The sequence below is a fragment of the Crocodylus siamensis genome, chromosome 2 (assembly GCF_052110815.1).
Source record: "Crocodylus siamensis isolate JL-2025a chromosome 2, ASM5211081v1, whole genome shotgun sequence".
Classification (NCBI taxonomy): domain Eukaryota; kingdom Metazoa; phylum Chordata; order Crocodylia; family Crocodylidae; genus Crocodylus; species Crocodylus siamensis.
In genome coordinates, this window is record NC_143396.1 from 228,916,914 (window position 1) to 228,937,156 (window position 20,243).

At 43.3% G+C, this 20,243-nt stretch overlaps 1 protein-coding gene across 5 annotated transcripts in view; it reads right to left on the reverse strand.

The window, feature by feature from the left end:
* MIDEAS (mitotic deacetylase associated SANT domain protein) overlaps nucleotides 1-20,243 on the reverse strand; it is a 155,727-nt gene that overhangs the window by 24,835 nt on the left and 110,649 nt on the right. For all 5 annotated transcript variants that reach the window (XM_090033309.1, XM_090033313.1, XM_090033308.1 and 2 more), the window contains one exon: nucleotides 3,521-5,204. In XM_090033309.1, coding sequence (XP_089889435.1) covers nucleotides 3,521-4,975 — 1,455 coding nt within the window. In that variant the 5' untranslated portion in view covers nucleotides 4,976-5,204. The remainder of the gene's footprint in view (nucleotides 1-3,520; nucleotides 5,205-20,243) is intronic.

Here is a 20,243-nt window from a genome sequence, read left to right on the forward strand (position 1 = left end):
CTCTGGAAGAAAAAGTAAAAGTCTTCTGCATCACTGTAGCACCAGTTCCTTAGCTTGACACTTTGGTGGCAGTTTGTTGGCTCCACGATGCACGTGAGGTAGACTGGGAAGCACTCGTGGATAGAAAAAAAATCCTGGTGGGGCAGGGGTGGATATCTCCTTCCATGGAAGCTTTTTATGAAAAATGAATCCCTCAAGTCTTCCCTACCCTTTACCTCAGATGGGATTTTCTTGCCCATCTTTAATACTGAAGATCTAAGACAGGGAGTCTGCACCAGAGAGCAGGTTCTCCTCAATCCAAAGGCTGGTCCACCAACTGGCTTAAGAGTCTTCGTCCCATTGTTCATGAGGATTTGGGGGAAATAAATGCTTCATCCATAAATCTTTTATCTGGGATGCAGGATTCTCCTAAGCAGCAGAGGCACTTAGGGTTCATATTCCTTGAGACAGCCTCAATACATAAGGAGTAAAAGTTAAATGAAAGAAGCCTCAAGACCAACATTCTGGGTTCAAGTACTACTATTCAATTCTTCTTTAAAGAAATTCACAAGTTGCCAGTAAGTGACTAGAAAAACAAGTTCTACTGACCTAAGGGGTTAAACTAAGGTTAAAAGAGTTTGCTTCCTGGGTGTCTGTAAGGTGATGGAAAACAGCTCTGCCCTGAACTGAGACGGCTGATCAGAACTGAAATGAAGGAGGCACATTCTACCTATTATGCCCCTGATGTGAAGCATGAGATGAGGTAAGGTACATAGGTAAGATGGGTGCTTTTGGTCAAAGTTATCTGAGTTTGGGTACAAATATCTGAAGAATATATCTTATTTAAATGGTTTAACGCAACTCTTCTTACACAAGCTAGAGAGTGTCCTTTAAGTGATCTGTATTCAGTAAGTTATTATTTCTGCACAATTCTAATCAATGGAAAGGCAAAAACATGGGCACCAGCAGCTTGTAGTGTAGGATGAAAAGGCACAGGAAGAAAAGGGAGTGAGAACAATTCTCCTCCCACACACACCTTCCCTCTCACATGTATATTATCTACACATCTTTTTTTAATTCTCTCAGAAACAAAGGACCTGGGTGAAAACTTTAATTATTCAGGCTGAGATTTTTTCCACAGCTGTCAGAGATTTGGGTGTGTAGAATCTTTTCATTAGGGAAATAAAAAAAAAATATATATCAAACTCTCTGAATGGTCTTTTCTTTCCAATAAGCAATGTCACAAGTGGCTGCAGACAGACATGCCTAAGTACAAGAGATTCTTGATTCAAGTCTCAAATTCTATTTGAAGGTAGAGTAGAGATGTACCTTTTGCAGACCAGTGATTCTCAGCCAGAGTGCCGTGGTACCCTGGGGTGCCCTGAGAACCTTGTCAAGGGTGCCGTGGCCTGTCACACAATGTTAGCACTGTTAAGTTTGCAATCATGATTCAAAAATAAACCCAGAAATTTCACATAGGAACCATGGTGCTAGAAAACAAATATTCTGACCTGTTGTGGTCTGAGTTCTTTGCAACGGAAGAATTGTACTATTTCTTTTCACTCATTTTTTGATCACAGAAAAAAATAAGAGCTAGCATTTTGTGAGGGGTACCTTGAATCTAAAACGGTTGAGAACAACTGCTATTGATTAAATGAATCAGAGATGCACAAACTAGCATGAGCAAGAGCTCATTCCATCAGACATTACAGCATCGCATATGATTGAAGTTCTTGCTCACACTAGCCTATGAATTCCCAATTCAGTTAGTCTGCAAGACACACCTCTACCCTGCTTTCTGCCTGACTTCAGACTAAGTTCAATTTGATCCTCCTCAAACCTTTACTTAAGCATGCAGCTGCTCTATTAGTTTTCACTCATTTTTTGACTAAAATAAAAAGAATAAGAGCTGGCATTTTCCCAGGGCTGCCTTAAATCTAAAAAGGTTGAGAAGAACTGCTGTTGATTAAATGAATCCAAGATGCATATAAGCTTGCACAAGCTTGCACACAGCTGCCTCTCTCATGATTACTAACACAGTGGGTGTAGCTAATTGTATGCAAGGCAGGCCTCCATGGAATTAGCTTCTCCCTACTATTCCACCGAGTTACTAGTAGGTAACTTGCTTAATAAAAAGTTAAACAACAAGGGAGAAGTAATTATGGCACTATTATAACTTCACTAACCAGTAAAGGTTGGAACAGAGAAAGCAACCTCGGTAGCTGGACATAACCATTTAAGTAAGCACTGATCAGAAAAACGGAATCAACTGCACATGCCTCAGAGGAAATGGGAAGAGCAACCACTGAGGAAGTTGGAGATTAGAAAAAAATCTCACATAACATGCAGAATCATGAGGAGGTTATAAAAAAAAAATTTAAGTCAAAGAAGCTTGTATTGCGACACCTAGTTTGTTTTTTTCCTCCCAACTAGCAATGACGCCTCCAAAAAACATAGGATTTCATCTTCTTGAAGAGTGGCCCACAGCAGGGCCAGTCAAAGCTAAATTATAAAAGAACACGATTCATTTATACCATGACTGGGGAGGAGGGAGGAGTCACCTGCTCTATGAAGTGTCTGCCACTCAGCCTACAGGTACAGGTTGCCAAGAAGAATGACATGAGGAACAGCATACCTCATCCTCAGCAAGGTACACAGCATCTATCCCAATGAGATCATATTCCCACAGCAGGAGCTACAAGGAGTTCGTAGACAACTACGCTGCTGCCCATGGGGTAGCCCAGTTTGTTTAGGGGTTTGACAGTTATGGTAAATTGGAATTTTTTTATTTCAACATTGAAATAGCAATTTGTTAAAGATTTCATCCTCTGTGCTTTGAATGAGGGAGTCAGAAGAGATGCAGATGAGCAACCTTAAACAAACAAGGCAGGACAAGTGACATATCCCAAAATAAATCAAACTGAGTAGATTCTTACTCTGTTACTACATTTTTGATCAGCTTGAGATTCCAAGTTAGGCACATAAATCTACCAGTAATGTTCAGTTCATTTGGCCCTGTGGGCCTGATCTGACACATGGGATCAGTCTGCAGGCTCGATCTAGCAGGTGGGGTCATGTCATTTGCCCAACAAGGCTCCCTATGGGTTCAGAAACTTGACAGCAGGACAAGTAGCAGCAAGACAAATGGCTGCAGTGTTAATTACTGTGGCTCCAGAAACCATGGCAATTAGTGCTCCCACCTCTCCCCCACTGGCAAATTACTGGACCCAGGGGGAGGAGAGGAGTTTAGAGGGGCAAGGAAATCATGTGGGCTGGATCACATGGCTCCATGGGCCAAATCCAGCCTGCATCTTGGTCACCCCAGTCTATACCTGTGAAGTGAAAAACACTACTCGGGTTGTCATATGTACAAAGAGATTTGGTAATGAAGTTTATGTAACCATTCCAGGGTCAAGAACATACAGTGCCTCTCTTACATCAGGCTGATCTCTTGCTCCACACAAGAGACATATTTATTTTCTAGTTCTGCTTTGAGGATGCCATCTTAGAAGTGTTATATAAGTCGAAATATACCTCTTACCTTGACATCCTGGAGAGAAGCCAGCTCAACAGCCTTTTGAGCCAAGGTTAGCAAGTTGGCCTCTTGAGAGACACGCCGTCTTCTCCGAGTGCTCTGAATGACACCACCTCTCACACCTGGAAAGTCACTCACTCTCTGTGTGCTTTCTTCACCTGTTGCCACCTGCTTCTCCTCATCCTTGCCATTCTGTGATGCAGCTGGTCTCTCTGTTTCAGGCTGGGTCATCTCACTGTTAAGCAGGGTCTCCTTCTGTCCAAGATCCATTCTTGTGGGCTGCGGATAGCTCCCCTTGTTGTGGCCCAGTATTTCATGGTGATGCTGCAGCTGGATCTCTTGCTGCTGTTGCTGGGATTGCCAGTGGTGTAGGAACAGATTGCTAGATTCTTCTGCCACTGGCTTAGAAGCCAATACTTCTCCTGCAGAGGATGTTGGCAAAATCCCTTCTTTGGAGAGTCTCCGTGACCTCCTTGGAAAGGACAACTGGGTCTGAGGTAGCACACTCTGTTGGTTCTGCTCTGTTAGAGCCTTGAATAGCTCCTGGTTTCTCTCAGTCTGCTGGAACTGGTGGGCCATCATATGATGCTGGGGTGCCGCTGCTGCCACGTGAGGCTGTGCTATGGAAGTAGCTTGTTGGAGGCTGAAGGCTTGTGTGGCAGCCTGTTGTTGCTGCTGTTGTGGATAGAAGTTTTCAAACAACTGCAACTGAGGAAGCTGTTTCTGCTGGGTGGTAAAGGTTGGGCCACAAGTTGGGGCTTCTTGAAAGACATGCAACAACTCAGGAAGACCTTGCTTCTGGCCTTGGTGACCAAATGCAAGCTGAAAAGGCTGTAAAGGTAGACTCTGACTCTGCTGCTGCTGCTTCTGCATCTGATGGAACGAATTCATTTGTGCTTGCTGCCTGACCAATGCTTGCTGTTCTAACTGAATTTTCTGGGACATCATCTGCTGGACAGCATCCTCATAAAGTTCGAGCTGCGAAACCACCACCCCCTTTTCCTGGCTTCTTTTCATGGAGCCAGGATGGCCATAGAACCCTGGGGCACCAGTGCTGGGGTGGGTGCCTTTCTGGTGGCCCCCATAGGCCATGTTGTGGTTCCACATTGCAGGTGACGGCTGCCAACTGGAATCACACCTCTCTGGCAACCGGCTCCCAATCAAGGAGTTTTGCCATTTGACAGCAGTCACTGGCTGGGACATCATCATCGACTCCCCCCTATCTGGAGGATATACCGAGTTCATCAAGCCAACATTGTTGGGTGCACCAGGTAATACCCCTGCATTAGTAAATTCCATAGCTTGGGAGGTAGGTATATTCCCTCCATGTCCATAGTACTGTCCTTCCTTAAGCTGGTGCTGAAGTTCTTTTGATGGCACAGCTATATCCTGCTCATTAAAATAAGCAATCCGTTTCCCAGCCCTCTTGTTGGAAGACTTCTGTTGAGCTTGAAGATTCATGGTTCAGTTTTCTCCCTCTTAAAAACAGAATTACAGCACACCCATCTCCAAATCAGCGGAGGCACCAAAAAGGCTCACTTTCTCAGTTCCAGCGGTAACAGTTTATTACAAGTTCAGATGGAAGTGCCTCTCCCTGTGCTTTTCTTGTGTGCTTCTCCCCTCTCCTCTTACTGTACTATGCCTATCCTTTCCAGTTCAGATGACAATGAAGTCCACTTAGTCACAGTGCCTGAAAGAAACAGAGAAACAAACTTCAGTGAGTCATCATCAGGATGGAGAACAACACAATGCCCAGAATCAGTAAATAGTAAAGTATATCCTCCCAAAGAAATCATGACCAGGGACAGCTGGTTGAGTGGGGATTTTTCTTCTTGTGAAGAGCAAAGTATGTGTACAAAAGTGTGTCGGAGGAGGAAAGGAAACCTGACCATCTAGAGTATTGCATTGATTTGTCTAAAATACATATCAGACATTTTAGGACTAGAACAGCCAGCACACACAGCTTTATTGATTTTAGCAATGATTGTTCAAATAGTCCTGAAGACTTTTCTCTTCTTTTGCCCCCTGATCATCCCCCACCATGCCAATAATTCTGGATTGTTGGTTGGGTGATTTGCTTTTAATATAAGCACAGTGAAAAAAGTTTGCTGAAGCGAAGAGCTGCAAACTGGCTCAGGGGTCCAGATCTCCTTAGGAGGTTAAACTAAAAAAAGATAAAGCACTAAGCTTCAGCCAAAATGTGGAAGATGCTCCATTTAACACTGGCCAGGACAGAGATGTGTAGTGACCTTCCAGGCAAGAAATCATCCAAACCAGGGAGTCCAACTGGTAGCCTGCAAGCTGCATATTGCCCCTGAAGAATTAGCATACAGCACCTGGGTTCCTATCCAACTGCCACCCCCCCACCTCAAGTGCCCCAACCAAGAGAGGGCTGAAGTGCCTAAGCTGCATGTGTGAAAAAGAAGGAAGCCATGCTGCCCACACTATAGGTGGGTGGTGTGCATAACTGCAGAGGGGGTGGAAAGAGGGAAGTAGGGCTGGTCACCTCATGTGGTCCCTTAGCTAGAAGTTGGACAGCCCTGCTCTGAATGTTTACCAAGTGCCCCGACACTACAGAACAGCCTGCCCAATGTGCTCTAGTACTCGTGCTTTTTGCAGCAGTTGAAAACTAAACACTCCCACTCAGGGATTTCACACTTACTAGTGGTTTGCAAAGAGCATGGGAACAGCTTTAACCATCAAGCACTGCTAATTCTATACTAGCAAATCAACACAGGAAAAGGATGCAAAGCCAAAATAAGAAGATCGGCCTCTAACATGTTTTGAGTCCAGCCCCCTGCCATCATAAACAATTACAAACAGACATTTGTCCAGAAGGGTCCACAAGACGACCAATTCAGCTCCTGTCATACACTACTACAATCACAAAATGCCTCATAACTAACTGCATATTGCAAGACGAAAAAACCCTGCAAAATGCCACAGGAAGTGAGCAGGAGTAATGGGGCACAATTTATGCCTTCTGCTCTCAGAATCCCAGGAAATTAGTTCAGAAAAATCTGCCTAAAAAGATCCTAGGAAGTGAACCATGTCCCATGCTGCACAGGAAGAAGGAAAAAGTCAGTCCTTGCCAATTTGACTTTGAGGGGAAAATTCTTTCTGGAATGCAGATTTGGCACTTGACTTACTCCTGAGCACATAAGCAAGACCTACCAGTCAAACATCCAAGAGGTTTTTCAGTACCATTTAATAACAGTGACACACTGCATGTTGTCACTCATCTCCAACTATGGATACTATCCAGTATTGCAGAGAACATTTAGGAAAAAAAGGGAAGTAAAGAGCCAAGTAACATCCCAGGAGGGAGAAAAGTTTCTTCCTGGCCCCTGTAGGCAACAAACAGATATCCCAAAGCATGGGATTAATACAAAAAATTTGTAGGCCATCTGCTTTTTTAAATTTGCACTTGATATTAGAGATTTGGCTAAGTATCTTTTTAATATTTTAAAACTTAGTAAAATTAAAACAAACAGCTTCTAAATGAGGCAACCCAAGCATACATTATGCCACATCATCATGTCTCACATTCTACAGAAGTATTTCAGATAAGTGCTTAAAAATCCACTAGCCCTATTATTTGCCTTTTTTCTACTCGTAAAGCCAAACTGTTCTAGTAACCCGAGCCTAACTCTCTAGGCTTCATCATGATAGAAAATTGTAACTTTTGTAATCTCTAGGATTACCCAGAACAAGTCTTCTAGAAATAATAATACCATGCTTTTAGGATTATAAATTAATCAATCATTCAGGACTAAGCCCCTCAAAAGCTGGGAAGCTGCCCCTTCCAGCAAGATACAGCAACTCTTTCTAGTTCTCATGGAGATTTTGGATCTTAAACTTATCACTGGTTCAAGCTGAATATTTTTTAATTTAAGATTTGTTAAAATAATTAAAGAAGTTCTTCTGTTTGTTTTCTTTTTCCTCCATCTTTTGAAATGGAATGGAAGAGACAAGAGAATCCTGCATCTGGAAGAATATGCAATGTTTAATGGTATAAAAATTAAAAGCCGCTTACACAGACCTATATCACACAAAAACTCTAAAACCAAACATACGACCAAATGACGACTTGAGCAGCGTACTCTACAACACAAAACACAAACCCAAGTCCACCCTTCCACTTGTTACTGGCCTGTGCTAGAGATTGATACATATTTCATATTTATCTTTTCCCACAGCCTTGAAGACAATATGCAGAGTCTCTTGAGGTAAAAACATTCATTCACAGCCACTCTTGACCATATTTATTTCCTTCTTGTACAAAATCTTAATGACGGGCCACAAACTCACTCTATTATCTGGTAAGCCAAAACCTTCCTTTAATCATTCAGAGGAAATGACTGTTTATTGCAGCACTGCACTCCAGTCCAAGTATCTGTATAACTTGAAAAAGTATCTCTACAGTTCAGAGCTCCCACCAATGAAAGTGACCTGGCTGTAGAAATAGAGAGGCAAGCATAGACACAGACTAAGAGGTCAGACTGTAGTAATGGGAACTAAGAGGTATGGATAGAAATCAGACGTGAGAATACACCTTTACAGGTTTAATGAAAGGACAGACATTTCTAAACTCAAATCATACCCATTATAAAAGAGATGGCCCACAGGCCCGGGGTTACAAACTCATGATGATTTAGGGGAGTAAGTAAAACCAATAGGACTCTCTTCTGAAAACTCTCATGCGATTTTTAAAATCCACACAAAAATAAATTGAGACATTGTTATTACTATTATTGACTCCATCAGTATATGCGGTAAAAATGGTCTCTATTTAAAAAAGGGGTTAGGCAGAGGGATAGACCCAAATGAGAATCCTGTAACCTAAATCTCTTCAAACTTTACATGTCTGCAGGGCAAACTTTATTAGAGGGGGAAGGGAGGAAAGAGGCAAAAGGTTCATACAACTTATGCAACTTCCACCTCTGAGGCCAATTCACTGTGAGTGGAATCACGGGCCTGCTGTTTCAGCAAGGACTGACTCACTTCCTCGGCCTGTCGTATTGCTGTTCCACTCCCTCGCTCCCCCAGCCCTCGGCCTGGCTACAGGCAGTGGAACCCTGCCACCTAGCATCAGAGCGCCAGGGTGTTCCTTCCTCCACTAAAGTACAAACTCTCTCAGCTCATTTTCCAGTCCTCTTCGGACAGCCCAAAAATAACTGCAGGAGTAACGAGAGACACGTGACATGGAAAAAACTCTTTTCAAAATGCTATCAGCATACAAACTAACAAAGCATGCTCGATGCAACCCTACTTTAAGGGTGCACCACAAGAGAAAAGCCATACTCCACAAAATGAGACATGCTTTCAACTGGAATTTTGGCTGCAAACAGGAACAATTCACAGTTACTAGGCTGCAATAAGTCTCTGTGCATGAATATTATTTTCCCCTTTGCTTTTTACAGCAGTGCTATGAATTTAAATAGCAGTTAACAGCCTTACCACAAGGTATGAAGTAATGATGATAATAATAGTGCTATACTATTTTACCTTCCAAGCAGCTGTAAGTTGTGTTGGGGAGGGGAGAAAAATCTATTACATTACAGTTTTCCTTCCTTCATCCTTTTTGAATTCCTGCTGTACCGACTACTGGAATCTAACTCTACTAACCTGACACAAGAGAATGAATTCAGAGAACAAGACATTACCATCAGACCAACTTTCAATCTACATTTCTGAACTTTAAGATAGGTTCTTTCAGATCTCCTGTGCCTAGGTGGAGACAATAAGGAGGACTGTCTAAGAGCTAGCAGACAAAACAAAGTTGTAGTTTTCCAATTTACAGCTGATGCCAAAATGAAGTAGTAAGAGACTTCACTACACTATAGTAAAAGCTGTGCTATCTGGCACTTTATTAACTGGCATGCTCTATTAACCGGCTTGTATAAAGTAGTGTTCAAAGTAAATGGTCTGTGCATATCAACAGGGTAAGCCCAAGAATTAAGGCCTTTTAAAATAGGGATCTCAGGCTTTCAAAGGCCTCCACTGATATAATGTTGAGTAACTCTCCAACCCTGGACCTTGGATCCCTTATTCCATTATTAGATAAGGACTCTTAGGCATTCACTGCAGTGCATGCAGTGGCATGCAGCGGCATGCAGCTTGGAGATGTAGTTAGCTACAGAAGAGAAGCAACAGAAACATGAAAGCAAGTTACAAAAGATCAAAAGGGACCCAACAAAACGGAAAAGAGCCTTGAGTCTTTCTGGTGGGTACAGAGGGGCCTAAAGGCTTTTTTTTCTGCTGAGTTCTCTTATACACTTTTCTTTTCTACTCAAGAATGCTGGGAATTGAAAAACGAGTGTAGTTATGACATCACACAAATCAAAATATTGCAAAAACGAGCCACTAAGTAGGGAAGCAGTTTCTTGGTCTATTTAACTTAAGACATTTTGGAAAAAGAATATTTGCTAAAATTAAAACCTGATATTACTTCAGTTAAGTTGTAAGATCTCATACAACAAAAGAGACCTCCAGAAAAGTTAAAAAGGAACTAGATTTAATGCTCCTCTTAGTTCTGAAGCTAAACATGTTGCATAATCAGTTCTTCATGTACACACACACAAAAACTCTGCGTGCTTTATCTTTAAAACTTCTGTTGCTTTATCTTTAAAATAAGAATACTTCATCGTTCGAACAGAAGTGATCTATGTGCAGGCTACAGCATCCTTACACTTGATGGAAGCTACCAACTGGTAACTTGCGCTGCTCAGCTCTGCTGGCTTAATGACTATGCAGGTTCCCCCTCCCTAAGGCCTGGGAATGACCTCATATTATCATCATCCTGGTCAGTTACCAGTTCGTTAAATTTCAGTACAACAGTCATCCTGCAATCGCACAGTAAAATGGCTTACAGAAGGCATCTGCAGTATGTTGCTAGGCTTAGTGCTCCTCTGCCCAAGGGCAAAGAATGCCTCTTGCTGCAGACTGCATCATAGTCAGACCCAAGGACATGCTCCCTTACAGACATGCTGTCTAACCTCAAGTGTATGACACCTTACATTGTTGTTTTTACAATGGGTGGAGGACAGATAGGACTTTAAGTTAATTTAAACCTATGGCTCTCACTACATACCTGGTTAACCATTTTGCATACTACTGGCTTCTCCAAGTGAAAAGCCTCTCAAACCTTTCTTCAGAAGACTTCCCTTTCCACAGCCTGCCTTACTCTTGTACTACTTCCCACAATACTCTTATCAGTATTTTAAATTTTGAAAGACTTTCTTGCTACAGGATCCCTCCACAGAAGCATTTCAAGCTACAGACACACAATACTCTTGCAGCCACAGACCAGTCTACAGTAAAGCACTGAAGGGACCATTGGGGAGAATTCTGGCTCAGGGATCTGCAGTAAACATGTGCTCCTGCATCACCGAATGTTACTATCCACAGAACATTCAGAGCCTTATTTTTTTAAAAGTGCATACAAAACACCACATGGCACTAAAATCCACCTACCCTCAAACAACATAGGGCTGAAACCTTGTCTACATGAAGTTTTTCATTTAACTTAGTATAAAAGTATCTTTTTTCCATGTAGAAAAGGCCCAAAACAAATTTGCCAGGAGTGCTACATGCTGTCTTCTCCTATCCGTTCATCCGCTATGGGCTGTACTCCTTATTCTACCCTATTCAGCCTCTCAACACTGCTTAGAAATTCCACATTCCAATTACTAGAGGGAAATGTTATCATATCCTTCCTCAATCTATAAGCCCAAAGAATATCCTAAAGAATCATGGAAAGTTAGGGTTAGAAGGGACCTCAGGAGGTCATCTAGTCCAGCACCCTGCTCAAAGCAGGACTATCCCCAAATACAATAAGAGCTGTGTTAAATGGCATGAGTAAGGTAAGGGGGTGCTAGGTATCTAAAAATTCCAGTTATCTGAGCCAGGGGTTTTCAACCTTTTTGAAACCCCCTGCCAAGCAGGACAGGGCAGGAGGGGTGGCGGCAGCAGCAGCTACACGTGGAGTGGAGTGAGGGGAGGGAAAAGAAGAGTGGCAGTGGCAGCGGCAGCCTCCACACGCGAGCTTTCCCACTGACTACCCAGTCTCCCCCGCAGCCAGCTGGCTGGAAATTCCAGTTAATAGAGTATTCCAGATAGTAGAATGCCAGTTCACACAGCTTTTACTGTACATCATTCCAGCTAAGGCTTTGTCTACCCAGGTCTTGAAAACCTCCAAGGATGGAGCTTCCACCATCTCTTTGGGTAACCTGTGCCAGTGTTTTACTACCCTCCAAGTGAGAAAATTCTTGCTAAAAAAAATAAATAAATAAATCAAACCTAAACCTCCCTTGCTGCAACTTGAGACAATTGCTCCTTGTTCTGTGATCTGCCACCACCAAGAACAGTCTAGCTCCATCCTCTTTCGAAACTCCCTTCAAGTAGCTGAAGGCTGCTATTAAATCCCCTCTCGGTCTCCTCTTCTCTAGACTAAATAAAACTAGTTCCCTCAGTCTTTCCTCATAAGTCGTAAGTCATCTCCCTCAGGCCCCTCACCATTTTTGTTGTCCTCCACTGGACTCTCTCCAATTTGTCCACATCCTTTCTGTAGTGGAGGGCCCAAACCTGAACACAGTATTCCAGATGTGGCCTCACCAGTGCTGAATAGAGGGGACTAATCACTTCTCTTGACCTACTGGCAGCACACCTACAACGTAGCCCAGTATGCTGTTAGTACTTCTTGGCCACAAGAGCACACTCCTGGTTCATATTCAGCTATTGTCCACTGTAACCCCAAGTCCTTTTCTGCAGAGCTGCTGCCCAGCTAGCCAGCCCCCAGCCGGTACTGGTGCATGCGACTGTTCCGTCCTAAGTGCAGGACTTTGCACTCGTCCTTGTTGAACCTCATGAGATTCATTTTGGCCCAGTCCTCCAATTTGTCTAGGTGACTGAATCCTAGCCCTATCCTCCAGAGTATCTATTACTCCCCCAGCTTGGTGTTATCAGCAAACTTGCTGATGGTGTACTCTATGCCATCTTCCAGGTCGTTGATGAAGACATTGAATAAAACTGGTCCTCAATCCTACGTTCCCTCTGAAAAGAGTGCAAGATCCCCTGCACTTTATATGGGCTTAAAAGGCTGTGGAAGAATTTAAGGCCATATGAAATACATAACTTACTTCAGAAGGAAAAATTAGTTTGCCACATGATAGTTGTGATCTCCCAAAAGCAGGGTGTAACAGACGAGCATAAGGTGACAAAGCAACGAATTATAAAGTAACTACTACAAAACATTTCTAGACTTCAGTGTTTAGAATGACAACTTTCATGGCTGAAGTAGATTTTTAACCTTGATTATTAATTTAAGATGTCTTCCCATTACCATTTCAGTAATGTTATTTTACTTTCACATAAATGTATCCTTATACCTAAAATCTTGGTTCCAGCTTGGAAGTGGTCTTACATAGAAATCTGCTGTCTTTTCCTCTTTATGTAAGTATTGTTTTCCACTTATGCACACACATCTTTCTACTATTTCATGTGCCAAGTTCATGACCTCACATTTTGTAGTAACATTAAACTCGACTCTCCAGCCCATCTGTCGAGAGCCTCCTGCTGTTTTGTACTCTCCTCAGTTTCATTTGGTACTCCACCTCTATTTGGCACCATAAGCAGGTTTAATTTCTGTGCATTTTTGATCACTTTTAAATGGATCATATACAACAATTTAAGAGGAAACTTCAGTAATGAGTCACCACCCAACTCCTCCACAAAACTAAAGTGAAGGGTGCAGAAACTTACAATAAATGGCAGCAGAACAAATCTCCCCATTTTGCCACTTTTACAGAGACTCCAAACTCCCCTATTTTAGAAAGGTATTTCAAGCAATAATTTTATCAAAAGCCTCATTGGGAGGCTTGATACCCGTGTTGCCTTGCTCCCCACAAGTTTATTTGTCAGCCTCTTACAGGAATGCTATCAGATTAGAGTGATGAGATTGGTTTCCCATTAAAACCCTGTACTAGCAGCTACTAAGCTTACTCTTCTCTTCTCTTAAAGAGGCTCAAGCACTTTGTCTCTGATGAACAAATCTAAAGCCTGTTCCTGGAATCAAAATCAGATGTACCAGGGTACGAAGCACTATATTTCCCTTCCAAGAGGGTGCAGTCACAAATCCAACTTCACTCTAGTCTCAATAAATTGCATTTTAGATTACCCCAAAGCATTTATGTTATGTGGGTAAAGTACTGTGACCCACATTTTACCAGATGAGGAACTAAGGCCAGTCACTTAACCCCTCTTAAGATTACAGAGCAAGTCAGTGGCAGAATCAAGAACACAACTTGGAGCTACCCTACCAGTGCCCTTTATCTACTCGTACTTCCACCATTTACATACAGTAAAATCCCTGTTATCTGGGATTTTACTAACAGGCACACTCCAGTAACTGGAATTTCCGGCCTGCCACTGCCACTGCTACCCACCATGCTGCACTGCCGCCGCTCCATGTTTGGCCACCACCACCCTCCCCTCCCACTCCTGCTCCACATCTGACCCAACTCAGGTAACTAGAACCCCCACCTCCTTCCCTACTCGTACGGGATATCAGGGATTTTACTGTATACAGCTAATCATTATAACAACACTATAAAAACACTAAAAGCATGCATTTTAATTAGCTACCATTTTGTTGTGGAATTCTTAAATCACTCTTAAATAGTAGGAGGAAAGAGGCATACAACAGATATGCTACTTCCAGACCAATGCTGAATGGCCATAATGGATTTACTCCCTTTGATATCAAGTGTAGATGCAACTTACAACATGCTAAAATTCAACAGCTTTCCAATGCTGGGAATTTAGGATGCATCCCAAACAAAAAAATAGGTCTTGGCCTACTGCAGATCTGTCTTTATGAAGCCACTGTTTATTGCAAAAGTCCTGGATAAAATCTGGGGAAGTGATGAAGGCAAGCAAGGGGTAGAGGGAGCTCCACAGCTTCTCCATACAACATACCTAGCCCTAAAGATATAGTTTCTCCATCACTAAAATTCAAATCTCCACAAAACAGAACAAAAAAACCACAAGCCACACACTGAAATGTTTTCTTGCAGGCACTTAACACCATCAAAATTCCTGCAGATGATTTGCCACTCAGCCTTCCGTCCCACTAACAACCTCCAGGAACCGAAAAGTGGGAAGGACAGCTCTCCTACACATCAGGAAAAGAGGAGTTATGCAGTACAGAAAAAACTACAAGTATGTGAAATGATCCAGAAGAAAAAAGTATAGCATAAGAACAAAGGCTGCAGTGAGGGAAAAATAAAAAAAAACGATACCACGCAAAAAAGGAACTTTCTAGCATACACATGTTCAGGGGAAGACAACAGTATACCAAAGACAGACAATATGGAAAGGAGACGACCTGGCAGCGAGGAAGCTCAGTGTTGCAGAACTACTGAACACAGTGACTAAACTGGACCAACCACCACCAAGATTCAAAAAGTATCCAGTTTTGTTGCCTACCCCGTGCTCTGTATAGCTCCTACACACCTACTGAGAAAAACGAATGATGCAGCAACTTAAAAAAAAAATCAAAAAAAAAAAAAATCAGAACAACCACATGGTGCTTCTAATAACAAACCACATTTTAAAGATGATTATGCCACTCTTCTCATTTAACACCAGGCTTTGTGATATGAGGGATCTCTCTCTTTCAATTACGTCACAGCAAACTGAAGCATCAATTAGAATGAAACAGCAGTTCTATAGCAGAGAGCCAAGTTAGCCACACACTACCAGAGATCAGAGGGGGTAGGCACAACATACTAACTGCATAACTAGACAGGAGAGCAGGAGACTATCATTATAACAATCCAACCTGCTCCTTGATAAAGGTTCAGAGAAGCAAACACATTAAGGGCCATGTTTTAATATTACCAAAACAGATACTGAAAGTAAACCTGTAGGGAAATTAGAATTCTATTTACTTGAAAAAAATATTACAAAGACAAAATGTTAACTTTCTGAATTGTACTTCAAAGTAAACCAAAATATTTAGATCAGGGCTGTCAAAGATCTGGCCTCCAGACCAGATCCAGCCCGTAGAGCCCCGTCACCAGCCCCTGGTGCTGTCCCTGGATGCCACACATGCATATACCAACCCTGCCCCATGGGCAGGGCAAGGGACGCATGCAAAACTCATTCAAGCTGTGCTGGGATACATGCTGCATGTAAAATAGTCCAGCCAGGGCAGGTGCCATGTACCTCACAGCGCCTGCCCCAGCCACTCCAGAACCCGTACTGCATGCAGAATGAGTCTCGGACCAGTTGGAGCAGGCTCTGCGTGAAGTGGATCTGGCATGCTAGGGGGCAAGGGAGGGTCCAACCCATGGCACAGCCCTAAACTACTCATTTGGCCCACAGGGCCACATGAGTTGTTAACCCTAATTTAAATTCTTGTTTCTTGTTTACATCACACAAACACCTTCCCTTTTGTTCCACCACATAACAATGCATAGTAGAAGAAACAAGAGACCTCTGGAATGGAAATCTAATACAAATGATTTAATTGATCTGCTTTCTGTTTATGTATAAACTAAAAAACCCTCAAAATTATACAATATTCCATACCAACATGCACTCTAGTTGCCTTTTTACTCTACCATTTACACGTCTGGCAGAAGGCAGTGTAGATTTGCACCCTATAGCCTAACCGAATCAGAGCTGTATAGCAGCAATTATATGTTTGGATAGATTATTTATTCTTTAACTTCACTGGCATTTTCCTCATTCTTTCCAAGTACTTTGACATGTTCTAGCAAAGGGCAGGTTATAAAGAGGGAATTCCTGATGGGGTTGGAGGGTCAGAAGCACAGCAGCTGTCTCAGATGAGGCTTTCAGACAATAGGCGTACAAAAGAGGGAGCTCTGTACTTTAAAAGGGACATGTCAATATGACCTATCATTTTCATTCACGTTCCTGGTTTTCACTCACACTTGTAAGCTAATGGCAAATACTGAAAGACTATTTTTCCAAAATGCTTCTAGATTTTGTTTCTTTGGAAGCAGGAACAAGGAGGAAAATATTAAGGGGGAAAAAAGCATCTGGAATGTGCTGGTTGTGAGTTCATCCCACAACAAACCACCACAGAGCCATCCCCCAAAAAAGAACAAAACCTTGTGAACGAAATGAAATTACATTAGGGAAAACAGTTATGAGTTTTAAGCATACCAGGCTATTATGAAACAAACAAACTGATTTTAAGGGATAATGATGTCCTTTCAATGGTTTTTACAATTTAAACAATATAAACCAGATCCTCCTCTCAAGCTTACCCCTAAGGAAATCTGAATGGTGTTTCCCAAACTACACTGAAATTTTACAGAGATGAAAAAAGCTGATGAGACTACTGCAAAGCATAAAACTTGATTTTCCTGCATTGCATCAACATGCAAATCTTGGTGTAAGAGAGAAAGCAAACCACATATGCTGGGTTACTCCAAGCAGAAAGAAGGGGAGAAGGGAAAAGCGTAGCCATTTACATGCATGGGAAGCAAAAAACCAGAGTAGGACTGCAGTTCAGTAGATCTAGGTTTCTGGTATGTTTCCTCCAATTAGTTAACATGTATAAACTGTAGTAAATTTGGAAGTGCTGTATGAGTGCTAATTATCATCATCTGTGATCATGGGAAATTCCATGATCTGCAATAGTCTGAATAGCTGGGGGGGGGGTGCATAAAAAAGGTGGACTAACGAAAGCATAAGAAGCACCATACATTCTAAGATTTTGTAAAGTTAAGTATCAGTATATTATTCTTTCCCTATGGAAATGGGTTTACAGTTCAGCTTATTTTAAGCACTTAGCTAGCTATTTTAGGCTCTTCTGTTTGGAGCTGTCAGGGAAGGCAGTTGCTAGAGACAGAGCAACTCCAGCATGCAGAAACTGCAGAAGGCTTGAAAGTCAGAATGGCACGGAGCTGGCCAAAAGGCTCTCCTTGTGCTTGTACTCGCATAGCTGACATAGTCACAATACTTCTTTCATTCAGAGTGCCTTCCCCACCGCAAATAAGCCAGCTGTGGAATTGGACACACCCAGGAGACTGGCCTAGTAAGTCTCTGTGCCCTTTTGCATGGAGAAGAATGCATGTCTGACTCTGTAGACCTGCAGCAAGCAAAAACCACCACACATTAAATCTTTGTCCATTCCTGCCAGCAGCTGGGTCAAAACTAAGTGAGACAGAATTCAGTGTCCACTGTATAGAGGATCACAATTTGAATGCTTAACAGTGTTATTCCATGCACATGATTTTACGGACATGACAGTCTACTCCAGGGGCGGGCAATTATTTCGGGAAGAGGGCCATTTACCCAGTTTTGGCAGGCTGTTGAGGGCTGCATGGGTAGTCCCACCCCTTGACAGGTACCCCACCCCCTGCTCACCATCTGGGACCAATGTCCCAAGGTCAGCACCGGTGGGACCCAAAGTGGGGTGCAGGCTGGCAGGGGTGCGTGGAGCTGGGCCGGGCTGGGCTGCACCAGCAAGGAGGGGGGAGCTGGCCCAGCTCCACAGAGCTCCTGCTGGCTGGGACCCTGAGCTCCTGCCACCCTCCTCTGGGCTCTGCAGGCACTGGTGCCAGAACACGGGTGCGGGCCCCATGCTCCCACTGGCTCTCGCACCCACTCATTCCCAGTGTCCCCCAGCCCTGTGGCACAGGCAGGGGGCAGTGCACAGCCCTGACCCCCTGCTTACCAGCAGGGAAGAAACTGGTGTCGAGCATGGGGAAAAGCGGCCCTCCCCTGCCCCATGGCCAGCGCTCCCTGCTGCAGCTGCTCGCAGCCCATGCAGGGCTGTCTGCAGCAAGCACAGGCAGCCCCATGCGGGCTGCAAGTGGCTGCAGTGCAGGGTGCTGGGCAGGTGAGGGGCAATTTTTCCTGCCCCCCCCCCCCCCAGCTTTTCCTCAGGCTCCTTCCCTGCCCTTCCCACCCCACCTTATTTGAGGTACCAGTGCAGGGCAGCCATGTGGTCCCAGGCCAGAAACCCCTGCTGGGGCTTCTGGCTCGGAGGGCAGGGCCAGACGGCCCCTGCTGTTGTAGGAGCCCACCGGATTCCCCCTGGGTCCTACTGGCTTTGGTTCCTGTCATTTTTGACAGGAACCAAGGGCAAATAGATACTAATTTTCTAAATTTTTTTAGTGGCCCCGCAGGCTGGACAGAATGGCTTTGCAGGCCACATGCAGCCCACGGGCCGTATTTTGCCTACCCTTGGTCTACTCCAGAGGGACCAGGGGAATGAAACAATATTTTCCATTACTCCTGGTTGACAGGAATCCAAAGAAGGCCAGAGTTCTTACCTTCCTAGGGGTATGGAAAAATAAGCAAATATGACAGTGACTAAAGAAGGACTGAGGCCAACCTTGAAGCAGCTGTCAGTAATGGTGCATATGCCTATTCCACAGTAAGTGAAAAGTAAACTGCAGGAATTTAACTTTGCTTCACTGAGGAGGAAGTTGCTCTAGTTCAGATTTAATGAACTACAAGAAAATAGCAGGTACACAGATAGTTACCACACGTCGTCACCTTCTCTGTGGAAAGATCTCCACTCCCTTTTCACTCCTTGCAGTTTGTTCATTTGTCCACACCCAAATGGATACATTTACAACCATTAAGCAGGCATTACCCTTTGAGACTGACTGAGGCTGAAGGGTATTTCTGCATTTGTGCTTATTAGCCATGTGACAATGGTCAAAAGATCTGGGTTCACTTCCCAGCTCTGCCACGCAGCACGAGATCGTGAGAATGTTGTTTCAATTAGCTGTTCTCCATCAAGCAGGTAGCATGTGTAGGCTGTAAAATGAATGTTTCAAAAGTGCTTCTAGATCCTCAGATGGAAGGTAACATTATTTTTAACCAGCTCCCAGAAAGTGTGATAGGTACTTTATAATATGAATGAGATAGGCATAGATCAGTTCCTAAAAAGTTTACAGCCTAATTTTAGACACAATGCAACAAGCTGGAGATAATCAAACAGTAAGGAGGCAACAGGGTAGTAGAAAAATACAAGGTATACCACTAATGTTATGCAACTGTTCATTAAACCACATGCGTATCTTTGGCTAGATCTACATTACAAAAACAGTACCATTTCAGCCAGCAGTTTAGCCAAACTGGCATTCTGTAGCATAACTGAAAAGACGTAAAAATAGCCACTGCCATTGCAGCAGCTGGCTACACCACCACCACAGCAGCCAACACTGTCCCATGTGCCTGTTGACACTGGCTACATATTTCCACTTACAGATTGTCATCTTCCAGGATACACAAGTTGTTCAGTACAGTTTTCTAAGTCATTATATAAATATTCCTTCTGCTTTTTTTAAGTTCTGCAGTTCCTTAGGTTGCAAGTTTTTTGGCACAGGAACTGTCTTTTGTACATGAGCTGAGCACAGTGGGGTCCTGATCTGTAACTAGGACTTTGTGGCACGGCAGTAATACAAATGAAGGTGGGGGAGAAAGAGACAGACAGAGCAAGTATTAGGCAAGTATGACATGGTCAGATTTACAGGTTGAGAACAGGTCCAAAATTGAATTTTTTGAAGTGCAACCTGCATCATAGGGGCAGTTTATTAAAAAGGTGAAAGCCACAAGATGAGCCTTGGAATTCTCCTCTGGAACATAGATTCAAAATTCCTTCCTGCTCCCTCTCCCAAATAATACCCCCCCTTTTAAGGGGAGGAATTTGATTGGAGGATAGAAAGAGCAGATGGTT